Raw genomic sequence first — 25,075 nt, 5'->3', positions numbered from 1 at the left:
TTTCCCCACGCATCTTTTTCTACAGAACTGGGTGCACAGGTGATAAGAAAAGCGATAGGCGACAGGGGAACTCTCTCTCTCTCTCTCTCTCTCAAAACTAACTCCCTTTTCTCCCTTTTTTCCAACGCCCAGCATTAGGTGACGGGCTCATGCTGACCTTTTCGCATTCTCCGGCCTAATGACTTTCCATCGTGACATTTAAAGGCGACGAAAAATGCAGCCGGACATTGTGGCGGGGGGGGTAGGAGGAGGGGAGCGAGGGATGGGGGCGGGCTTAAGGTGCTAGTTGAGCGGCTTTTGCTAAATTTAGAATGAGGTGTATAGCCACTTAGCAACTTTTTTTTTTTCTTCTTTTTTTTTCCTTCAATTTAACGACAACATTTTGGAGAAAACCTGTAATATTTTGCTCCATCTTTCCAATTTTCCTGTGCGATTTCCTGAAGATATTTTGATAGTTGAGCCACTGTTTAATAATTTTCGAGAACAAGTTGGCTGGCATTTCTGAAACTTTTTTGCAATTTTTGTGAAGGGAGGGAGAAGCGTTTAAGATTTTCGTACTAATACCAATACGTAAAAGAAAAACTGGAAGGCAAATGTCGTACCTCTGGTGAAAATGGAGGGGGCGAGATGTGTGTGTGATTAATAAACAAGGTACACACACACACACACACACACACACACACACACACACACACACACACACACAGATTGGATGGGTCAAACATAGCCTTCATTAATCCCTTCACCGCGAGAACCGAAGATAAAAAATATCGTGTAGAGGTAACAAGAATAAATAATGATGCCCACCAATAATAATAATAATAATAATAACAATAATAATAATAATAATAAAAGAAGACCGGCAATTACATCAACAACAACAACAACAATAATAATAATAATAATAATAATAATAATAATACCAATAATAACCAAAACAAAGGACGCGATAAAGAACAGGTGCTCCTTTAAATCGTTCAAGGTAAAAATGCCATTAACCTTCAAGGAAATGCCCAATTGCGTAAGGTCGAGAGTTGACCTTAATGACTCGGTAGGCTAATTAGTCGACAATTATACGCTTCGTTGCTAAAAATTACTCTGACTTTTACATTAATGACAAAACGAGTTGAAAATTTATCGTCTATTTTTGTAGTACGTAAAAATTAGCTGTATTTTTTCCCCACTCGTTGCTCTATGCAGTACTCTCTCTCTCTCTCTCTCTCTTATTCCTTTGAGTTTACCTTCACTTTGGGGTCTCTCCTTGGCTGTATAAGTGTGTGTGTGTGTGTGTGTGTGTGTGTGTGTGTGTGTGTGTGTGTGTGTGTGTGTGTGTGTGTGTGTGTGTGTGTGTGTGTGTTTCAGGATACAAGAAGTCATAATACTGAAAAGACTGCACGACAACCTAACACCTCTTCCTAAGCGATTTATTTTACATCACACGATATACGTCTTTTGTATCTCTCAAATATCGACAAAGAGTACATTAAAGCCAGGTTAATATAAACGTACTATATGGAGGAATAAAATAGTCACGAAGAAGTGGTGAGGTGGTTTCTGAGTGAGGGAGAGCATGTCCCTTGGTATGTAGGGAATGAAGGTATTGTGTAAGGAAATGATGGTGGTGTCATTTCCGGCCATCACACACACACACACACACACACACACACACACACACACACACACACACACACACACACACACACACAAAACCTTTCCTTCGTATTGTTAATCCGCTGGCGTATATTTTAGTGGTGGGATTGATAATGGTGTATGAAGGTGTGGAAAGTTTTTAGGAAGGTGTGAGTGATGGTGTGAAGAGGAGACGAGTACTGTACTGTAGTGTGGCACTAACGTGTAGAGAGTGCGTGTACTGTACCGCAGTTTCTCATCGTAGCGTGGTATGTGTGGTGTGATGTGAGTCGGTGTGTGGTGTAGGTTTATGTGGTACAACTGCGTACAGTGTAGTGTATTGTGGTATAAACTAACGAACCACCATCTTTTCTTTGATGTATTTCAGTTCGTGATGTCTGGGACGCCGCCTGCGGCAGGAGGCGGCGGTGGTGGGGCTGCCGCCGTGGCCGCCGCCGCCGCCGATCACTTCTGTCTGCGCTGGAACAACTACCAGACCAACATGACGGCGGTTTTCGACCAGTTGCTGCAGGAGGAGGTAAGCCCCCGCATTCCCTTGACTCCTGTTATTACCTCCGCCAAAAAGCTTATGTTTTCAACTCTGTCCGTTTGTTTGTTGGTTGGTTGGTTTGTGAGCAAGATTACACCAAAAATACTGGACGGATTTCCACGAAACTTTGTAGAAGAATGGGCCTTGGCCCAGAATACACTCCATTAAATTTTGGTGCGGATCCGGATAAAGGTGCGTATCCAGGATTTTTTTTTTCTTTTTTTTTCACTTTAACATTGCGAGATAGGGCGTTGGCGGAGGTATGCGCTCTGCTGAGTGCCATTATAGTTATTATTATTATTTATTTATTTATTTATTACGACACTTCGGTACGGAAGGTGAGAAGTGTGAACGTCGGGATTAGGGTTACGAAAGGAAGACCGACAAAGACCTGCATCGAGTTCATGGTGTGTGAGATAAACTGAATAGGGAGGCTGTCAGAGATCGAGCAACTTGGAAAACCGCCATTAGGTGGCCATGGCCGACACATGCAAACATGTTGGAGCCATTACAAACAACGCAATTGTTGTTGTTGTTGTTGTTGTTGTTGTTGTTGTTGTTATTATTATTATTATTATTATTATTATTATTATTATTATTATTATTATTATTATTATTACTACCACTACTACTACTACTATTATTTCGTTCTTGCCATCTCCAACGTTATTATTGACAGATCTGCTTCATTCACCGTTTATTACGAAGGGTCTCTTTAAAACTTAGTAAAACGTCAATTTATTACGCAGTGTCAGGGGAAGGGATGGGAACATAGGCGGTCTGGTTATCACATCTGGGTTGGAACTGAAAGAATGCGACCTCGAATCCCAGGAGGCTAGACTGTACTTTTATCTTGAACTTGGCTTATATTTTCATCCTTTCGCCGTTTATTTCACGTAGCTCAGTAGCAGGGAAAGACACTGCTACGGTTCCACATCCTTAGCATAGCACTTCTTCGTGATTTGCACACTATTTTACTATAAATATACCGTTACAACTTAACTCCCTCTTGTCTCATTATCTCGCTCCGTCTTGCCTCAATACCTGTGCTCCCTCTTGTCTCAGTACCTACGCTTCCTCTTGTCTCAGTACCTACGCTTCCTCTTGTCTCAATATATGTGCTCCTTATCTCCCAGTCTTTGTGCTGCTCCCTCTTGTCTAAGTACCTGTGCTCCCTCTTGTCTCTATCTGTGCTTGTGCTCCCTCTTGTCTAAGTACCTGTGCTCCCTCTTGTCTTAATCCCTGTGCTCCCTCTTGTCTCACTATCTGTGCATCCTCTTGTCTCAATATCTGTGCTCCCTCTTGTCTCAGTACCTGTGCTCCCTCTTGTCTCAATATCTGTGCTCCCTCTTGTCTCAGTATCTGTGCTCCCTCTTGTCTCAGTACCTACGCTCGCACAGATGTTCGTTGACGTAATTCTGTCGCGCAGGGGAGGCCAGAAGCTGCAAGGTTGTTTTGACTTGTTTCCCTTCGCAATCTCTGCCTCAGTTCCTTTCGTGTGGTCGATCGGCACCAATTTCAGACTTCTGGCACTCAATTCAGTTTTCTTCTTCTTCGGCAGGTGTTCTTAGACGTGACTTTTGCGAGGGAGGTCAGCAGCACACAAGGTTGTTTTGAAGACCTGTTTTCCTTCACATACCCTGCCTCAATTCCTTACAGGCACTAATTTCAGCCTTCTTCTTCAACAGGTGTTCGTAGACGTGACTCTCTCTTGCGAGGGGGGTCAGCAGCTGCGAGCACACAAGGTTGTTCTGGCGGCCTGTTCCCCGTACTTTCAGGCCGTGCTTCAAAACAACCCCTGCAAGCACCCCATCGTCATCCTGCCTAGGGACGTTGCCTTCGCCGACCTACGCGCCATCATCGAGTTCGTCTACCGCGGCGAGATCGACGTGGCGCAGGAACAGATCAACTCACTCTTGGCGGCCGCAGACACGCTAAAGATTAAGGTGCGTAGTGTCAAACGTAAGAGTGTAATGCTATGGAAAAGGTCCAAATATTTTACTGTAGTTCCTAATATTTTACTGTAATTCCTGAAGTGGGTGATTATTATGTGTGATTATCATGAGGTTTTTCTGGCATTGTTGGACAGCTTTAATTTCGACCTAGTTTGCATCAGTTAGGAGAGGATGTTGGGGTGTAATGTGCACAGTACATTGCTAAGAGATGCTACGACCTTTTCTCTTGTCACTTGGAATGTACATAATCATCATCATTTATCAATCATCATCATCATCGTCCTTTTCCTCCTCCTCCTCCTCCTCATCATCATCATCATCATCTTCCGTCATCGTTGCTTCCATCGTCTTCTTCCTCCTCCTCCTCCTGATCATCATTATCATCACCACTAACCCTACGTCCGTGCAGGGTCTATGCGAGGTAGGGGACGATCCTACGCACGTGCCTCCAGGATTCACGGCCACGCCCTCCGCACGGCACTCCTCGTCCTCGACCACCACACACACGCCTCGAGGACGACCGCCGTATTCGCGAGGACGGTTCAACACTTCGTACCGGCCCCGAGGACGACCCCCGCTCTACGGCAGACATCGTTACGACAGACCTTCCCCGACGACTACCAGGCGATCCGATCACGACCATCCCGTAAGTGTATTATAGTATTAGTATTATACAAGGTAGACACACACACACACACACACACCTACTGTTATATTTACTAGCTAGAGACGTATACTTACACAGACACACACACCTACTGTTATATTTACCAGCTGGAGACGAATACTTACACACACACACACACACACACACACACACACACACACACACACACAGTCTAAATTTCTGTAGCACATGTGCATACAAAATCTTTTCTTATATCTGTTTGTGTTATTATGTATGGTTATTAATTCTTATCGTCTTCCCTCCTTCCTTCTTTCTTTACATCTTCTATTTTCTCCTACAATTCTTCAATTCTCTTGTCATTCCTACTGTGTTTTCTTTCTCCCTTTCTTCCTCTTCCTGTGGCTTCACCCTTCCTCTTCGCTTCTCTCACTGTTCCCTCTTTTTCTTCCCTCTCTTTTCTTCCTCCCTCCTCTCATTCCGTTTCATCCCTCTCTTCTCCTCTCTTTCCTGTCCTTCCTCTATTCCTCCCCTCTTCCATCTTCTCTCCTTTTCCTCCCTCCTCCCACCCTCTCTACTTCCATCTTATCTTCATCCTTCCTCTACTCTCTCTCTCTCTCTCTCTCCCAATCTATCATCATCTTTCCAACCTCCTTCTTATCTCCTTCCTACCATTCTCTCACGCCCTTATCTTTTCCCCTATTCTCCGCCCTACCCCCCCCTCTCTCTCACATTGTTCATATTGCTTTGTTTTTCACCTTATCTTCCTCCTCCTCCTCCCCATCCTCCTCGTCCTCCTCTTCCGTCATTTGTGTATTGTCTTGCCTATCTGTTTACTGTTTTTCCTTCTATGTAATATCGGTAATTTCGTCTTCCGCCTGTTGTTTCGTCTTATTGTTTATTTTACTTCCTTCTTATATTTCCTGTTACGTCTCTCTCTCTCTCCTAATTCTATTTCTCCCCCCCTCTCTCCTCTTCCAATTTTTCTTCTACTTTTCCCTCCCCCCCCCTTCTCTCTCTCCTCTCCAACTCTTCTTTATCATCTTTCCCCTTCCCCCCTCCCTCTCTCTGACCTCTCCAATTCTTTTTTTTTCCTTATCAATCCCCCCCTTCTCTCTTTCTCTTTCCCTTCCCGTCCTTCCTTCTCCCTCCCTCTCCTTCCATTTCTTCCTCTCTCCCTGCCCCTCCTTCCTTCTCTTCCTCATTCCCTTCTCCTCCTTCCTTCTCTTCCTCCCCTCCTTCTTTTTCTTCCTCTCTCCCTCCCCCTCCTTCTTTCTCTTCCTTTCTTCCTCCCCCTCCTTCCTTGTCTTCCTCCCTGCCCCCTTCCCCCAGCAGCAGACTTCCAGCAAGCGTATAAAGATGGAGAGTGGAGAGGAGGAAAGCCACGGGGGTTCCACAGAGGACAGCGAGGGGCAGCAGCAGCGTTCACACCACCCTCACTACGTCCACAACGGTACGTACCCACACCGGCGCAGTTTGACGCACTAGGACGCATTCTGACACAACCTCTTCTTTCATGTAGCATAATCATCACTACATCCATATACACATCAGTAATTCGTACTAACATCCAACACCTGGTTGACACATTTTGACGCAACCCCTTCTTTCACTGAGCGTTATCTTCAAATCACTCACTACGTTCACAACAATACGTGCCCACACCGACGGATTTTGACCATTTTGACGCAGTCTCTTTCATATAGCATAATCTCGTAATCTTCACGTCACTCACTACATCAGCAGCAAAACGTACCCACACCAACGCAGTCTGACACAATCTCTTCATTTACATATCATTATAATCTTCATAACTTCATACCATCCTCACAACGTCCACAGCAGTATGTACTCTTAAGACATTGAATAGTTGACGCATTTTTTTTTTTTTTTAGGCACCGACACAATCTCATGCATTCTGACATGCTCTTATGGAATTTCTCCATTTACAAATCTTTGTTATGTTCATTCCATCCTCAAAACGTACATGATAGTACGTATCCTGCAAGTATCAGTCAGCTCACGCATTGACACATTTTTGTCATCACTGTTGATGCACTGATGCACTTTGATGTAATGTGATCCATCAGTAAATGTGTACCAGGATCTCTCTGACTGATGCACAAGTTTCAGAATTCCTCTTACTGATGCATTCTTCAGAGTTCTACTAAACACATTCTTCAGAGCTCTACTAAACACATTCTTTACATCTATTAGATGCATTCTGAGCTCGTCACACACCACAATAAAATTGAGTTTCAGGATTCATCTACCTAACACTGGCGCACTTGGCCACTCTCATCCATACACAAATCACAGTTTATATCACACCCTCCCCAGGTCCACAATAACAGTACTCTCAGCCTCTTATCCCATTTGATGCACTGTAGTTGACGTACTTGACACCATCTCATCTCTACATGACCCAAGGCTTAATGTGCCAGATTCAGTTTTCTCGCTGATCCATTCTCATCTTTTCGTAAATCACAAGTAAACTGATCAGGTAGGCTTCTCTAATTGACACACATCTAACGCATTCTCATCTGTCTTGGATTCATAATGACTAGCATATTCTAACATTCTAACTAACAGGCATGTTCTAGCTGACGTATTCTAACATTCTAACTAACATTCTCATATGTCATCCAATTCAGTCCTCTGACACAGTGACGCATTTGACACGTGCTCCTCTTTATGACGCATTTTCCTCTTTGAAAGTATCACTCGTAAATCCATCTGCTTTCTTTCAGTAGATCTACATCGGTAGGTACTGCACTGCACTTGTTTATGTAATTCTATTTTTGTTTACAGTTTATGCTTGTTGTCCTGTTTATGCTCTAAGTAAACATCATCTCACATCAGTTTTATTCGTTCTTCATTCACGTACATTGAGCAAACGTCATCACATTCACAACAATTCTGAATAAACATCATCTCATTCATAGCAGCTTTTATCTGAGTAAACATCATCTCATGTTCACATCAGTTTTATTCATTTTTCATTCATATACACGGAGGAAAATCTTATATTCACACCAGTTTTAATTTTCATTCACGTACATTACTACAATGTACGTGTAACTCTATCTCATGTTTAGGCATATTGAATTGGTATAAAAATGGTGTTTAATTTTCACATATTAGTTACTTCGTTTCATTTTCAGTCACTTTCGCTGCAATTTCTCATTCACTTTCACAGTGATTTCATGTGGTTCCATAGTTCATAATGTTTCACATCATATTACTTGCTTTTATTCATTTTCATTCACTTTCGCTACATCCGCATCGTGTGTGTTTCTGGCGTTTACTTAGCTCAGCTTAGTATTCGCAGTCATCTCGTCATATCACCACAACTTAGAATTATGCACTTTCCACTCACACATACATTCCTATTTTTTTTTTCTTTAGTATTTCCATTCTTTACTTTTTATTTTATTTATTATGCAATTACATGAAACTCATGTCTTACTTCACCTCTCATTTCATAGCCTTATCATCTCAATTTTATCCATCTCCTCATCAACCAAACTTTCATATTCCATTCAACTATTCTCACTCTGCTTCCCCCCCCCCCCATCATTAATTTTTTTTCACTTTGCTTTTTTGAACAGTAATGTTATTTTCTCAAGTCATGCATTAGCTAACATGAATTTCTTGTAACTCACTACCTCATTTCAGTTATGCATCATTTCTTCAAACATGCATTCATACTTTTGAGCATTTCTTCCAATTCTTGCCCACTATCTTTTTTATATCCTTTTAAAATTGAAACAGCTTTCATGGGTAACACAAAAGATAATATTCACGTGCAAGGTTCAAAATAAATCTCCACGAAAGAGGTTAGGCAAATCTCCCAAGTCCTTAACTCAGGCACATCACCTCATACCTCACGCCCCATTTACCTCATATCTAATACATTCCCTTAAACCCCATTAAGCTTTTCAGTGCGGGGTTTTTATATCTTGTCCTACCAGATGATTTTATTCAGCTTTGGAGAGACTTTTAGAAATGGAAAGTTCACCCAAGTTAGAATGATAGAATCGAGTTTTTACCAGTTGGTTGAAAGCAAAACTGAGAGAAAAGCAAAATGTTGTTAGAAAGACAGCCCTTGCTTGCTAGAATAAAACAACTAGACGGGGAAAAAAAAATGTTTAAAAACTAGATGGGAACACCAGAATATGCGAAAACTAGACGGGAACTAAAATATGCAAAAAACTAGACATTAAGTCAAAAATACGCAAAAACTAGGTGGACAATAAAAAATATGCAAAATCTAGATGGGACCTAGAATATCCAAACACTAGACGGAAAAACGAATATGCAACTACAAAACGGGAAACCTCGAATAGGCAAATGCTGATCAGAGCGCAACCTTCGTCCCTACAGATGTTGAGAAAATCGTTTATCATGAAAATCTGAAGGAAATGCCAGAATATGTAAAAAGATGACGAAAATGGCAAACAGTGCAGAAGATAAAAGCAAATATTAGGTTCTGACAAGTTGACGAATACGAGAAATGACCCCCCCCCCCCCCAACAACAACAAAATGCTAAAGGAAAAAAAACTAGAGTATGCAAAAGCTGAGTAAATAGGTACACTCGACCCTACAAAATTTCCTAAGGCCACCGTATATCACAGAAAAAGAAAAAAAAAAGGGCTAGAATGTGATAAATGTTTCCGGAAATGTTAGAATGTTTATAAACTGAAGGAAAATGCTAGAATATACAAAACCTGATTAAACAGAGAAACAGAGACCCTGCCAATGATGTAAGGAAACTGTATACCATAAAAAAAAAAGCTAAGGTGCGAAAAAATTTAAGGAAATCTTAGAATGTTTAGAAACTGAAGGAGAAAGCTAAAATATGCAAAAGCTAAAGGAAAAAGCTAGATTATGCAAAAGATGAAGTGTTTAGAAACTGAAGGAAAATGCTATATGAAAAAGCTGAAAGAAAAAAGCCTGATTATGCAAAAGCTGAAGTAAAAGGCTAGAATATGTAAAAGCTGAATATATGCAGAACTAGTCGAGCCTGCAGATGTTGTGAGGAGACCGTGTGTCGTGAAAGAGATTGGTTTATTCTGCATCATTCCGGCAACTTGGACACCTGGGCACACATGCAAGCGAAGGTGCAGGTGTGTTCATTGCTAGCACACCTGTTCAACCCCCTATCTCCCCCCACCCACCCACCCACATCATTCACCCTCACCTCCAGCCACCCTCTACCCTACCCTACCCAAACCCCACCCACTTCCAACCTTCACCCTCTACCCTACCCAACCCAACCCCCACCCACTTCCAACCCTCACCCTCACCCCACCCCCACCCCCACCACACTTGCACACACCCTCGAGTTTTGGATATTTGTTGACTGTGCATGGATCACCCTCATTCACCTGTCACTCTCTCAATGGCACCTCATATGCTTTCACGTCATGCTTTTTAGACCAACTTTTTTCCTACTTTCAGTCCACTTCAGACTATCCCCTTCCATCTCCCCCTTCCTCTTTGCTCCAGTTTCTTTTCCTCTCTTCCCTTTTTCCTCTCACTCCCTTCCCTTTGTCTGTTCCCTTATTATATCCTCTTCCATATCCTCCTTCCCCTCTGCTCCATTTTCTTTTCCCCTCTTCCCTTTTTCCTCCCACTCCCTTCACTTTGTTCCCCTATTTTAAATGTCGTGGTAATGGGCAGGGTCTCCTTCGTGTGGTGGCCCCTCTGCCTCGCTATCCAAACGTCCCTTCACTACTTCCCTATTCACCAAAAGGAAGATGGTGGACTCAGAAGGGCAGTTAAAGCCTGCAGTTCACTAGGGTCACATTGGATAAGATTGGGGTCACATCTGCAGCAACAACCTTTCATAGAAGTGCTTATTGTGTTTTCGTGTCTTTCTCAGATTAACCCTCTTCCACTGCCTTCAACCTCCATTTCCCCCTTGCACGCACGCACGCGCGCACACACACACACACACACACACACACACACACACACACACACACACACACACACACACACACACACACACCTCTGACTATCTGTTGACTCTGCATGGATCACCCCCTCCACCTGTCACACTCAAATACACCTACGCTTCCTTATTTCCCATCCTCATCTACCTCTTTCCCCTCTCCCATTTATTGCTTTTCCCCCACCTCTTCCCCTCCTCACCTACCTCTTTCCCCTCTCCCATTTATTACTTTTCCCCCACCTCTTCCCCTCCTCTCACACTCAGTCTTTTAAATGCACTTCATAAACTTTCCTGTAAATATTCCAAGATTTTTTTTCCTATAAGCCAGCTTCAGACTACTCTTACCTAATGCCACTCTTTCCACCTCCTAAACTACCCTCAACTTCTCCCAAATTCCCCCATACCCCTTTCTCTTCTCCTCATCTCCCTCACCCTTCCCCAGTCTTTTTCCAATTCCTTTACTCCTCCCCTTCTTCCTCTCTCCCTTACACATACCCTCTTCTTCTCTTTCCTATTCTATCCTCTCCCCTCCCCTTCCTCCCACCCTCCCACTTCCACTGTTCCTTCAATTGCACTCGTGTCACCCCATTCATTCCCCCATCACCCCTTTCAGCTCACCCCTCTCAACACTTTCCACCCTCACCACACATCTATAGCTCTCCCCCTTGCTCTTATTCTCTTTCCTCCTTCTCTACTCCCCTTTCTCTTCCCCCTCCTTTTTTCTCCTCTTCCTCGCACCCTTCCATCCTCCCTCTTCCATATTCTTTCCTCCTCTCTTCCTTTCTGCGCTCGTGTCACCCTTTTCAGATACATCTTCACCCTACCTCACACCAGCCTTCCTTTCTCCTCCTCCACTCCTTCCTCTTCCCCCTCCCCTCTCCTCCATTCCTTTCTCTACCCATCAATACCATACCAACTGCTCTCGTGCAACCTCTTTCACTGCCACCCTCGTCCCTTCCATCGCCACCCCTCTCCACCTTTAATCCACATTCCACCATCTCAATACCCTTCCCTTACCCCCCCCTCTCCTTGCCTCTTCCCCTTTCCCTTCCTCCTTCCCCCTCCCTCTCCTGCTCTCTATCCTTTCCCCGGCGTCCCCCCACTTTCCTCCTCCTCCTCTCCCTTCTCCTTATCCCCCACCCCTTCCCGTCCACCCCAACTGCTCACCTGTCACCTCTTTCACTGACACCCCTCACCCCTTTCATATCCACCCCTCTCTAGTCTCAGTCTACATTCCACTCGCTCAATATCACCCCAACTGGGCTCATGTCACCCCTTTCAGCTCCACCCCAGCCTCACCCTAACTTCTCTCGTGCCTCATCATTGTCTTTCCCCCTTCTACTCGTGTCACGCCTTTCAGCAACACCCCTCAAACTTTCTCCACTTAGCTCATTCAATGCCACCCCACCTGTTATCATCTCACCCCTTTTATCTCCACCCTGTCTCACTCGTGCATCGCCAGTCTCACCCCGATTACACCTGTCACCCCTTTTCAGCAGCACCCATTCCTTCTCCAATCACCCCTCTCACTGCATCCTACCTCACCTTCACCCCATTATCATCGCCCCTCGCACACCTGTCACCCCTTTCATCATCACCCCACTCGCTCACACCACCTTCACCCTTAATATCACCAAGTCTAAGTCACCCCTATTAGCTTCACTCCAACTTCGCTCATGCCATCCCATCGTCTTCCCCTCCTTGCTTGTGTCACCCCTTCCTTCTCCACTCACCCCCCCCTCTCTATGCCCACACTAGCACCTCATTTACGCACCTCTCTCGCTGAACCCCATCCCTCCTTCACCCCACTGTCTCTCCCTTCTTACCTGTGCCAACCTTTGCAGTCACCCCCTTATTATTTATTTTACATTCTTAGCATCACTCCCCCTCCTCCCTGCCACCCTTTTCATCTCCACACCCTCACCCCTACCTCACTCGTGCCTAACCACTGTCTTTCCCCCCTGCACCCCTTCAGAAGCACCCCTTCTCTCCCCACTCACCCCTCTCTCTGCCCCCACCCCAACCTATTCAGGCACCCCTCTCACCACATCTTACCCCACCCTCACCCCAACCTCACTCGTGCCACACCATTGTCCTTCCCCTTCTACGCGTGTCACCCCTTTCACCTCCACCCCACCCTGACCCCTGATCAACTGTTGTCTTTCCCCTCCTTACTCGTGCCACCCCTTTCAAGACTGTATCACCACTTCTTCAATCTCCTCCTAATTGCTCCACTCACTCCCTTTCACCCCTCCTCACCCCACAAGCTATTCAGTCACCCCTCTCACTTACCCCTAGCCTACCCCTTTCAGAATCCAAACATCCACTCAGTAAGCACAGAATCCTATAATTGCCCTTTCTCTTTAGCCACGTTCTTAAGTTCAAAACCTTCTCATCCTCATCCCTAACCCCTCTTAGTCTACTCAATCACCCCTCTCACTCAACCCCTTCCCCTTTCAATTCTAACACCCTCACCAGCAGAAGGAAACGAACCTTGAAATTGCCTAATCTTCTTCAGTTATCTTTTTATCAGCGTTAAAATCTTCAACTCATACTTAACTCTCAAAAGAGAAACACGAAACTAGTGCGAATTTAACGTGGCATATTTCCTCACGAGAAGTATAAATCTTAATTATTTATTTTCTTGACTAACAACAAAGTAACATTGAGTGGCCCATTTATTATCAAGAGGAAGGGTTAACGAAGAGATAAGTCTGTGAAATCTACTGTTGGGTGATGATGATGATGATGATGATGATGATGATGATGGTGTACAGGGGAAATGGGTTAGGATTACTGATGACACGGATAATTAGGTGATGATGATGATGGTGTACAGGGGAAATGGGTTAGGATTACTGATGACACGGATAATTAGGTGATGATGATGATGATGATTGTGCACATCTAAGGGATTGCATAACCCCTCCCCCCCAACCCCACATTCCGATCACAACACCCCATCCTGCACATCTGCGTCGTACTAGTTTCAACCAACTTGTATGCACCCCCCCTCTCTCTCTCTCTCTCTCTCTCACACACACACACACACACACCATTCCTCACTCCTCTCATTCCTCAACAACCGCCCCCTCTCTAATCCCCCACCACACTCCCCATCATCCCCAAACCACACCCACTCCACATTCCCCTTATTCCTTCCACTCAAAAACTCCACACCTTGTCCTCCCATGCCACCCCATTCCACCCCCCTTCAGTCCACTAACAACCCACATCCTCCCATCCCACCTCACCCTATCCACCTTCCCACCCATCCCAATTAATAACCACTCCGTCTCACCTTACCCTTTCAGCTCGATGATTTATAACCTGAGTATAATAGTCTGGCGTTTGATGGATAATGTAAATGTCCTCCTGCTTCTAGAGTTTGGTTATTGTCACGTTCAATTCCCACCATCTACCCTGCTTAATATCAAGACCAACCCCATCAATACCTAACTGTCTTCATCTCTAGTTAACCCCTACCCCTAGTCACACACACACACACACACACACACACACACACACACACACACACACACACACCAAACCAAATCACCTCTCTCCCCTAAACACCCACATCAAATTCTCACCCCTTCCATCACACACACACACACACACACACACACACACACACACACACACACACACACACACACACACACACACACACACACACACACACACACACACACACACAAACACCAAATTCTCACCCCTTCCATCACACACACACACACACACAAACACACACACACACACACACACACACACACACCACTCCCCACCAACACACACCCACAGCAAATTCTCACCCCTTCCATCACACACACACACACACACACACCAAATTCTCACCCCTTCCATCACACACACACACACACACACACACACACACACACACACACACACACACACACACAGACCCCTACACGTATTGATCACCCGGCAGGCTAGCCTATATTTCACCCTCAGAGGGATTATTGCTCTTTTTCCAGCCTCTCTTTCATTGCGCCTCCCCCCCTCCTCTTCAACCCCCACTACCACTACCAGCCCCCCCCCCTCTCTCTATTCTCCCCTATATCCTCCCTTCATCTCTACCCCTTTCCTATTTCTCTCTTTCCCCTTTTCCCATTTTTTTCTCTCTCTCCCTCACCCCCTCCCCATTTTTCTCTCTTCCCCCCTTTCCCTCTCGCTCTATACCCCCACCATCGCCAATCACTGTCTCTCTCACCTCTCTCTCCCCCACCTCAACCTCACTTCTCCACACCCATCCATCCCCCTTTCTCTTCACCCCCACCTTCATCTCCCCTCTCCCCCGCACCGCCCCCACCAATGCCTTTCCCCCTACCCCCCCCAATTCAACGCCATCGCTCACCACACCCTTCTGCACCATCAATACCACCACACACCCATCCATCTACACCACCACTATCATCACACTCACACATCACCACCACCACCACCATCCCATCGTTACTCATCACTGCTTATGCCTTCACCACCACCAACATCGTCATCTATTCTCCCTGCAATCACTACAATCATCACTAACGCCCTTTCTCCTTCCCCCACACACACAACAGTCATCAGCATCACAACCATCATTCATTCACCCTCACCCATTAACTCCACCACACGCGAATCATCCACTATCAAGTCCACCATCATTCTTCTCCATCACCACCACAACAGTCATTCATTCTCACCACCACCACTACCATCACCAATACTCCTTCTCTATAATCACCACTTCCTCTCCACCACCACTACCACAATCACCACTTTTGACCTTCCCCCCCCTTGTACAGTGAAGTGATTTTTGGAGAGGGGAGACGTGTGTGTGTGTGTGTGTGTGTGTGTGTGTGTGTGTGTGTGTGTGTGTGTGTGTGTGTGTGGTGTGTGTGTGTGTGTGTGTGTGTGTGTGTGTTTCTAAGCCTCTCCAAAGCTGAATAAACTGGCGTGGAAAGGAACGAAAAATAAAAAAGTGACCGAAATGAATACCTCAAACTTAGTCACCCACAACATACAAACAACACAAAGCGTCCAAGAGAGAAAAGGGTCATATTTTTACCTAACAACTGCACGAGTCTACGAAAAAAAACAAAAAGGTGATATGAAAAAGCCCTCTTGCCCTCCTGCCCTACCCCACACCTCAGACGATGGAGGGGGTGCATATTCTTAAGAGAGGCTGGTGACACGTACGCACGAGCGGTGGGTAATTTGTAACTTGAGCGGTCCACCCATGTCAGGCGTGTACATAGCCGGCCGCTAAAATATATACCGGGAAAACATCGCTCTCCTTTCGCCCGTCTCGTGTAGTAATGTTCGTTTCACCTGCTCGTAGCCATCTAATTTATATCGCACCTTTGTATTCTCTCTTACGTCATTTTAATTAACATATCACACCTTAATATTATTTTTATTTGGGTGTTGTTCTCTTGTATATATGTGTGGTAGGTGAGGCGCTGACCATCCACTCATTGATTGGTGAGGGTTCGATTCGATAGTGTGGGTGGAGTTTAATTTACTGCACTCAGGGGCGCCTAACTGGTCACACTCCCCTTAGATACCAGCGAGAGAGAGAGAGAGAGAGAGAGAGAGAGAGCGCATCGTCAGCTTGCAATAATAAAGAGGAAATCACTCAAGAAAATACTCACACAGTTTTTATCGTCCAATCCTCCTCAACAGCCATTAGGAACACTAATGAGCAGCATAACAGCTTGAAGGATTGATGGACCTGGAAGTGATCTTGTTTTCCTGCGCCTTTTTCTTTCTTTTTCTTTTTTTTTTTTACATAATATTGCTTTCTTTACTGTCTTTTCTAATACCATTATAAGTGTGTTTATTCCAGTTTGTTATAGCTTATGCATTCTATATTTTTTCATTATTTTACAATTTTCTTCATTTTTTAATATATTAGTCTGTTGGCAGCAAGAACAGAACACGCAGACATGATGGAAAAAAGTTATTTCAATTAACGTTTTTATATTTATTTATTGCCTTTTATAATATTTGTAAATGACTAGATATTGTAAAAAGATGGTTTACTTTTTATGGCAACTAAAGTGTGTATGTATGTGTGTATATATATATATGTATGTATGTATGTACGTATGTATGTGATGCATGTATGTATAGAGATGATGTATGTGTGATGCATGTATATACTGAGGTGATGTATGTATGTGATGTACATATGCATGTATGTGTAATGTATGTATGCATATATGTAAGTGTGTATGTATGTGTGTGTACTGGATGGGGCGTGTCAGAGGAGGGTGGTGGTAGTGGTGACGCATAGCCGTTGCCATGGTTTTTTCTCCCCCCTACAACCCCCCCCCCTTTGCTGGCCACGCATATTCATACACCGGGCGCGGATACATACATACATACGTCCTCGCTTGTATACTTCACTGGCGCGATGGCGGAAAACTGTATTCATAGACCGAGCCATTTTTGTAGCGTTTTCGCTAAATAATAGCAGGGTAATTGTTTAGCAGAGTTTATGTATCATGTTATGTGTATATCAGGCGGTGATATGGTGTTCATATTTGTCTGCTTGTATATAGTGAACAGCAGACAGACAGATGTAGACAAAGATACATATATTACTGAAAGTTTCATCCATTAATAAGCAAGTACATTTCCGACACCGAAGTGCACAGTATATATATATATATATATATATATATATATATATATATATATATATATATATATATCGGCCACCCCTTACAGGATGCGGGGCCAGACAATAAATATATATTATCTCCCTATAGTTTACAATTTCATTCGTCCGCGTTGATAGAATATTTAAACAAACTCATGGTATGTGTACGTATACATAGCCGATACATTTTATAGAACTTTATAAATGGTGTCTATTGCGTTTGTTACCTTAATGTTTATCGTCGTCTCCGTCTCCATCAATAAACATCGTCCACTCGTCAACATCAGTACACAAATTTCGTCCAGCTTCAACATACATAATTGTTCCCCTCTGTTCTTGTATATGTCGCTTTTTCACTCTTTCATCCATCCATTCATCACTTCCTCCTCCTATCCATCTCGCCATTCATTATTCACTCAGTTACACAATCTTCATTCGTTAATCATCCATTCATTTGTCCATCCTCACATCCATCCATTCCTTTTTCATTATTAATTTCACAAGCTATTTCGTCATTCATCCATTCTACATTTTGATCTGTTCTTTTCATTCATCTATTCTTTTATCGTTAATTTTATCCTACTTTTCTCTATTCATTTACAAGATTATTCATTCCTTGTGAAATTTAATATTTTCCATCTATTTGCTAATTTATATTCATTTGCGGTACAGTTTATTATTCACTTTTATCATTCACCCAATTTTCATCTATTATTATTTTCTACCCATCCACCCATCCATTATTTATTTATTTACATTCATTTTTACATTCAGTCAACAGTAACATCCACCCATTCATTATCCATTAAACTTAATACACATTCTTCCATACACTTATTCATTATACATATTAATCCTATACATCCTTCCAGCCTGCCATTCATTATTTAATCTTAATTTCCACCCATCCTTTCAGCCATTCATGTGTTAGTCAAGCATTATTAAATTCTTATCACTTCTAATTCTATATTTTATAATTCCATGTGCATGACAAACTAATTTTTTTCATTATCTAAAATGTCATGTCTGTTTTCAATAATCCGGTTCCTGATGATGATGATGTGAATGTGATTTTATTTTCAGATTCTTTTGGTGTGTCCAATTTGTGTCAATTTTGGTTTTCAGGAATGTGAAAAAAAAAACTAAAATAATAATAATAAAAAAAAAAAACTCACATACCCACCCTTTCCCCCCCACCCCCTCATACCAAAAGAGTGAGGCACAGTTCCGGTCAATAATTCGTTTACACTTCTCTGGATTTCCAAATGAGTATAGCAAAGGTAAAAATTACACACTAGCAAATTTTACAGCCTTATTCCACAGCAGACGACTGTATGGGACTTACAAGCACAGTGAAAATGCAAATAACTGATCAGAAAGCCCTTCAAAATAATAGTAATAATAATAATAATAATAATAATAACAATAATAATAATAATGTCTGAAACAATAGCATAGTTAGCCCTGAAGCCGAGTTATACTGGGACGCTCCCGGTCGCTAGGCAACGCTTTACCTTTAAACTTCCTCCTCCGCTACCTGGTGTGCGTTGCCCCACCCCTCGCGTAAGTAAAATCAGATAGTTAGACAGACAGATAGACAGATAGATATATAGATAAAGAGATAGATAGGTAAAAATAAATGATGTTGAGGAAGGAGTGATTCACCGTCTCGCCTGGAACAACATTTCCAGGAATTTTTGTTTTCCTTAAGATGCTGTATTGGCGAAACCTTAAACACATTGTGGGTTCTTTCTCTGCCTCGTGTTTTTCCTCTGAGATGCTGACGGTCCACGCTGTTTCTTCTTCACTGTCTCCTATTTCCATGCCTTTTTTTATTATTATTATTATTCCTGTTTGTGAATCCTACCTACCCATTTAGTAGCGAGAAATAGGTTAATGATGATGATGATGATGACAATAACTAATAATAATAATAATAATGACGACGATAATAATAATAATAATAATAATAGCTAGATTCCATTATGCTCAGACACAAAACGGGGTAAAAGAACTAGCTGGTCCTTCACCCAAATTCACGAATACATACGATAATTTGCTATAGTAGGGAGGATAAGACAAATGAGAATATTTTTGCGCCCAATTCCTTCTCCTTCCCGCGAAAATTATTCTTAGTTACGAGGAAATTGATCGTACGTGTTTTGTGAATGAGCGCTCTAGTTATTAACCATCCTGTTTAACTACTGAGGTGATGGTGATGATGATGATGATGCTGATTAGTTATGATTAGGTTCCGACACTGGTTCGAGACGGTGTAAACGAACTGTTGACCGCGACTGAACCCCACTGATGTCATACCTCATAAACGATCATGTGTGCGTGTGTGAGTGAGGGTGATGTGAGTGTGTGTGTGTGAGAGTGGTACTGTTTGTTTGTTGTTATTGTTGTTGTTGGTGTTGTTGTTGGGTTGTCTTGTTCCTGTATCCTGGAGGTGGCTTCCCCCTGACACCCCTCACTACCCCCACCACCAATACCCTCCCCCTCACCCCCTGCACCTCCCTCACCCAGTGCACCCTCCCTCACCCCTTGCATCTCCTCCCCTATCCCTCCCATCAATATTCCCTTCACCCCTTGCACCCTCCTCCCCTCTCACCACCACAACCACCCCCTCACCCCAGCATTCTCCTGCCCCCTTCCCCTTACCCCAATGTCGCCCCACCTCTTCTCCCTTACCCCTCTCCTCATTACCATCACCATCCCCCAACTCTATCTTCTCCCTCGCACTTTCACCCTCACCCCCTTATCCTCCCCCTAACCCCAGCTCCCCTTCCCCCTTACTTCTGCCTCTTCCCCTCCCCTGGCCCCCTTCACTCCATACTTCTTTTCCCCTTCTTCTCATCCCTTCATCACTACTCTCCCCCTCCCACTTTGCCATTCACCACCTTCCCTTACCCCTGCGTCCCCTTCCCCATCCCCCTCTCCTTCCCATCACTTACTCCCTACCAACTATCTCCCCTTCAATCCCCCCCCCCTCCTCCCTTCCCCTTTTCAGTATACTTTCTCTCTCTCTCTCTCTCTCTTTTCTCTGTCTTTCTCTCTATCCGTCTTCTCACTCGAACAAACACTCCTCCTCTCATACCATGCTGCCCTGCTCTGCCCTACTCATCCTGCACTTAAATTATTATCTTGCCCCTTCGAACATCATTACCCCACTTCGCTGCTAACATCCCAACCCTGCGTCTTGCCCCTTGCCCCACCCTGCCGACTCCCTTGCCCAATCCTCTGTTAACCCTTCCTCTACCTCTTGCCCCGCTGACGTCCCTAGCTTTGCCCCGCCCCGCCGACTTCACTTGCCCTACTAATTCTTACCCTCTTGCCCGGTTACAACCCTACCCTAGCCCTTGCGCCCGTATTTTAATTGGCTCTGGTCCAAACACCTCTTCCTTAGTGATTTATTCTGTATATTACACCCCATTATCACTCTGTATATCACCCTTCAGTATCATTTGGTACGTTACTGATGAATGCCCATCTTAAAGGGATACAAAAAAAAGTGATACAAAATACAATACAAAAAACAAGAAAATACAAAGGTGTAATCAGCATAATAAATCGCTAAGGAAGAGACGTTACGGAGGGTCCAGTGGCACTCAGAATACGGTCCCTTCCCTGCCCCGTGAGCCCCGCCTGGAGTACGTGAAGTAGGTGGCGGAGAGGCGAGTAGGTGGTTTGTGTAAAGTCTTGGTGGATTACTAGATGGGGCTCCCTTTCCTTGCCCCCCCCCCCACTGCTGATTCCCTTGCCCTCGTGCCCTCCCGACCCCTTGCCCTCGTGCCCTCCCGACCCCTTGCCCTTGCCCTAGTAGCTTCCAAACCCTTCCTCTTGCCCTGCTACTTGCCCCGTCCCACCGACCCACTTGCACCGATGCCTACCCTGCTCCCTCGCCCTGCTGACCCCCTTGCCCTGCTGACCCCCTTGCCCTGCTGACTCCCTTGCCCTGCTGACTCCCTTGCCCTGCTGACCCCCTTGCCCTGCTGACTCCCTTGCCCTGCTGACTCCCTTGCCCTGCTGACCCCCTTGCCCTGCTGACTCCCTTGCCTTGCTGACCCCCTTGCCCTGCTGACTCCCTTGCCCTGCTGAACCCCTTACTCTGCTGACCCCCTTGCCCTGCTGATTCCATTGCCCTGCTGACCCTCTTGCCTTGCTGACTCCCTTGCCCTGCTGACTCATTTGCCTCTCTCTAGTGCCCTCTACCCCACCCACGTACAATTTATATCCCACTTGCCTACATTCCTGCCTCACCCACCTGACATCCCTACCCTTGCCCGCTGACTCCCTCGCCCTTGCCCCTATAATGCCCCAAGTCTGTCTTCTGCCCCATTAATACCCTTGCCCCTGCGCTCCAACTACCTCCAGTCTGCCCTTTGCCCCACTGCTACCCTTGCCCTTGTCCCGCCCTGCTACTACCCTTGCCCTTGTCCCGTCCTGCTGCTACCCTGGCCTTTGCCCTTGGCCCCGCTAGCGCCCCGCCCCTAAGTTAGTGCCCTCACGCCCCTAGCGAGGTTGGGTAGTTATGGTTATGTAATGTGTGCTACTGGTGGTCCACTAGGCGGGGCCCCCCCAACCAGCCACGTGCCGCCCGCCGCCCACGCCCACGCCCCTCCTCCACAGGCAGTCCACCCCTCTCAGGCGCACCCCCCCGCAGCACACGCCCCGCCCCCCCTGCCGGAGTTGGGGCCCTCCGTGGGGCTCCCGCAACCAGGTAATACTGCCGCCCAACCCAACCCAACCCCTGCCCTCACCTCACCTGCCCTGCCCTGCCCACTAACTCTACACTGCCTAGTAACTACTCTACATTGCTTAGTAACTACACTGCCTAGTATCAAAGTAACTACACTGTCTAGTATCACTGACTCTACATTACTTAGTACCTACTCTATAATGCCCTTACTTTACACTGCCTAGTATGAATAACTGTACACTGTATGGTAACTAATCCACACTGCAGTTTATCGTTGAATCTACATTATTACGTCTCATGTTTCCTGTCTAACTGGACACTGCCCTTACTCTACATAGCCTACAGTAGTACCAGCAATTACTATACACTGTCTTGTAGCACTGACTCTTTGACTCTTACACTGTCCTCTCTCATGTTCCCTATAGCTCCACACTGTCCAACCCCAAACTGCCCTTCCTCTACACTGCCCAGTACCAGTAATTAGTGTACACTGTCTTGTAGCTTTGAATCTACACTGTTCCCTCTCACATTCCGTACCTAACTCTACACCTTCTAGAGATGTCATTATTAACTAAAATCCCCACTGACACTACATAACTCACACCTAACTCTACACTGCCACTCTGCCTTACCATGTCCAACCTAGCGGCACTAACTCTACACTGCTGAGTATTAGTAACTGTTCTACACTGCTCTTACACTTCCTAGTATCAGTAACACTACACTGCTAAATATCACTTATACTGCACTCCCAAACTCCCACACACACACTACCTAACGCTACACTGCCACTCCTACCCTACCCTACCCTACTCTACCATGCCCTACCCTTCCCTGGTCTCGAACATAATAACACTGCTCTAACCCCCCCCCCACCTGACAAAGCACATTATCTCCAACACTACACTGCGCCACATTTCGTTTTATAGGGCACTAACTTGACACTGCCTCGCAATTCACTAGTCTCGTTGAGTAGCATAGGCCACAATAAAACTCCCTCCCCCCCTCTCTCTCTGTCTCTCTCAAACACACACACACACACACACACACACACACAAGTAAAATGGCCGCTTCTCAAATTTTTCACCATTCCCATACGACCCGAAAATCTTGCAAAAAAGATCACTGATAACGAAGCCAAAATTTGACAACTCGAAAAAGGCCCTAACATCGCAGATTAACAATACCGAAACTACCACATCATATATTTATCAGTCCAACATCGCAATAACTGACGATAGTATTAAACATCACTAGAGTCCACGTAAAACATGGCCACAAGCATAGACATCATGAACATCACTTCAACCTATAAAACTTACCTTACCATAAGACCAAAACATCACACATCAATATTATTTACACCAAACATGTATACATAAAAAGTAAAACAAGCCTACAATCATAAACATCACATAAATCTGTAAAACTTACCGGGACATTATCATAAACTCTATAGACATCTCACATACACATTACGTTCTAACATCACTGTAATTTATCACTTCCTTGCCCACTAATTTATCTGTGTGAAGCATCTCTAATTACATGTCGAGAATCATTAACAAGGCACAGGTGTGAACTAGGTAACACATCCCATACCTTTCAAAGATAATATTAACATTTCAACACAAATTCACCAATATTAACCACATTTTTAACACACTCACCAATATTAACAGTATTTCAACACAAATTTAACAGTGTCGTTCTGCTAACTCACAGCCCTGAACTCCATAACAACAAACTCATAATCACTAACATTCCATAAGTTGCAAAAATCACTAACTCTACATACGACCAAGCTGAAGTCAGTAGTCAACTTACCCCCCTTCCTTGCTGTGTAGGCTGCTTGTGCGCATGTTCGGTCTTGCTCCCCCCCCTCCTCCTCCTCCTTCTTCCCTTGACCTGGCCAGCTGTGGAGGTCAAGAAGGTGGCATTAGGGTGACCTGTGCTGACCCCTTTCTCACTCAGAACACTTCCATTAACCACTTCACACGGAGGACGGATTCTTGGCTGGGTTCTTGCTACCTCCAGACGATTTTATTCAGCTCTAAGGAAGGCTTCTCGTACTAGGGGGTTTTTATGATTTTCACTAACATTGAGGCCTTCCCTGATATTGAAAAAAAAAATCGTCTGGAGATAAGAATAAACCACTTGAATACATCTGCTAACACAACCCTGGGTACTAACAAATTTGGTTGGAACATTTATTATTATTATTATTATTATCATTATTATTATTAACTCAGGTTTGGGTTTTGACTCCAATCTGAATTATTACTTTTTAAATTTCTTTGGTTACCTGGTTTTCTGTAAAGGTAGTTTCAATTTGGGCTTTTGTATAGTGCCATAAAAATCTCTTCAGCCTGAGTACACCATATATATATAAATTTGGACAACAAACATAAAAAATAAAATGGTCATGGTACTGAAAGGGTTATTATTTTTTTTTTATTCATTTAAGTTTGAAGGGCTTTTTTCCTGTTGTATATACCCCTTCCCCCCTCCCCCCCCACATTAGATCACTTGAGTAGATTGTGCATGGCGCCGATAGACTAAGTACACACACACACACACACACACGCACACCTGCATCGTATTCATATGCATCATACCACACATGCCTTACGTTAAATGTACACACACACACACACACACACACACACACACGCAACATGAATTATGAACACAGCCCTGTCTAGACTGCTTATGGATAGGTGTACATGTATGTATATATACTTACACAACGTACATACTTTTGACTACAGACACTGTCCTTCATGATAACTTAGTACAGAGTATACATATGAATAAATCAACTTTATGTATACCGTTCACACATACAAACATCCACACACTCTTACCTAAACTACTTACGGACAGGTGTACCTGTAGGTTAATATACTTACATGGTGCACGTATCTTAGACCTACATACTGTAAACCATCTTCCACACTACTTATGGACAGGTGTACATG

The 25,075-nt window shown here is 44.3% G+C and overlaps 1 protein-coding gene across 2 annotated transcripts in view; it reads left to right on the top strand.

Moving 5' to 3' along the window:
- LOC145408377 (uncharacterized) overlaps positions 1–25,075 on the top strand; it is an 89,100-nt gene that overhangs the window by 30,248 nt on the left and 33,777 nt on the right. Inside the window, exons 3-6 of one of the 2 annotated variants that reach the window (XM_080279107.1) lie at positions 2,018–2,167; positions 3,868–4,125; positions 4,544–4,780; positions 6,095–6,212. In XM_080279107.1, coding sequence (XP_080135233.1) covers positions 2,024–2,167; positions 3,868–4,125; positions 4,544–4,780; positions 6,095–6,212 — 757 coding nt within the window. In that variant the 5' untranslated portion in view covers positions 2,018–2,023. Of the gene's footprint in view, positions 1–2,017; positions 2,168–3,867; positions 4,126–4,543; positions 4,781–6,091; positions 6,213–25,075 lie in introns of both variants that reach the window. The other variant, XM_080279105.1, reaches the window with a different exon arrangement.

This window comes from Coenobita brevimanus, chromosome 77 (assembly GCF_032717465.1).
Source record: "Coenobita brevimanus isolate Jiangsu-jjx chromosome 77, ASM3271746v2, whole genome shotgun sequence".
NCBI lineage: Eukaryota > Metazoa > Arthropoda > Malacostraca > Decapoda > Coenobitidae > Coenobita > Coenobita brevimanus.
The sequence above is the reverse complement of the archived record's forward strand: the minus strand, read 5'-3'. Positions and strand labels throughout refer to the sequence as shown.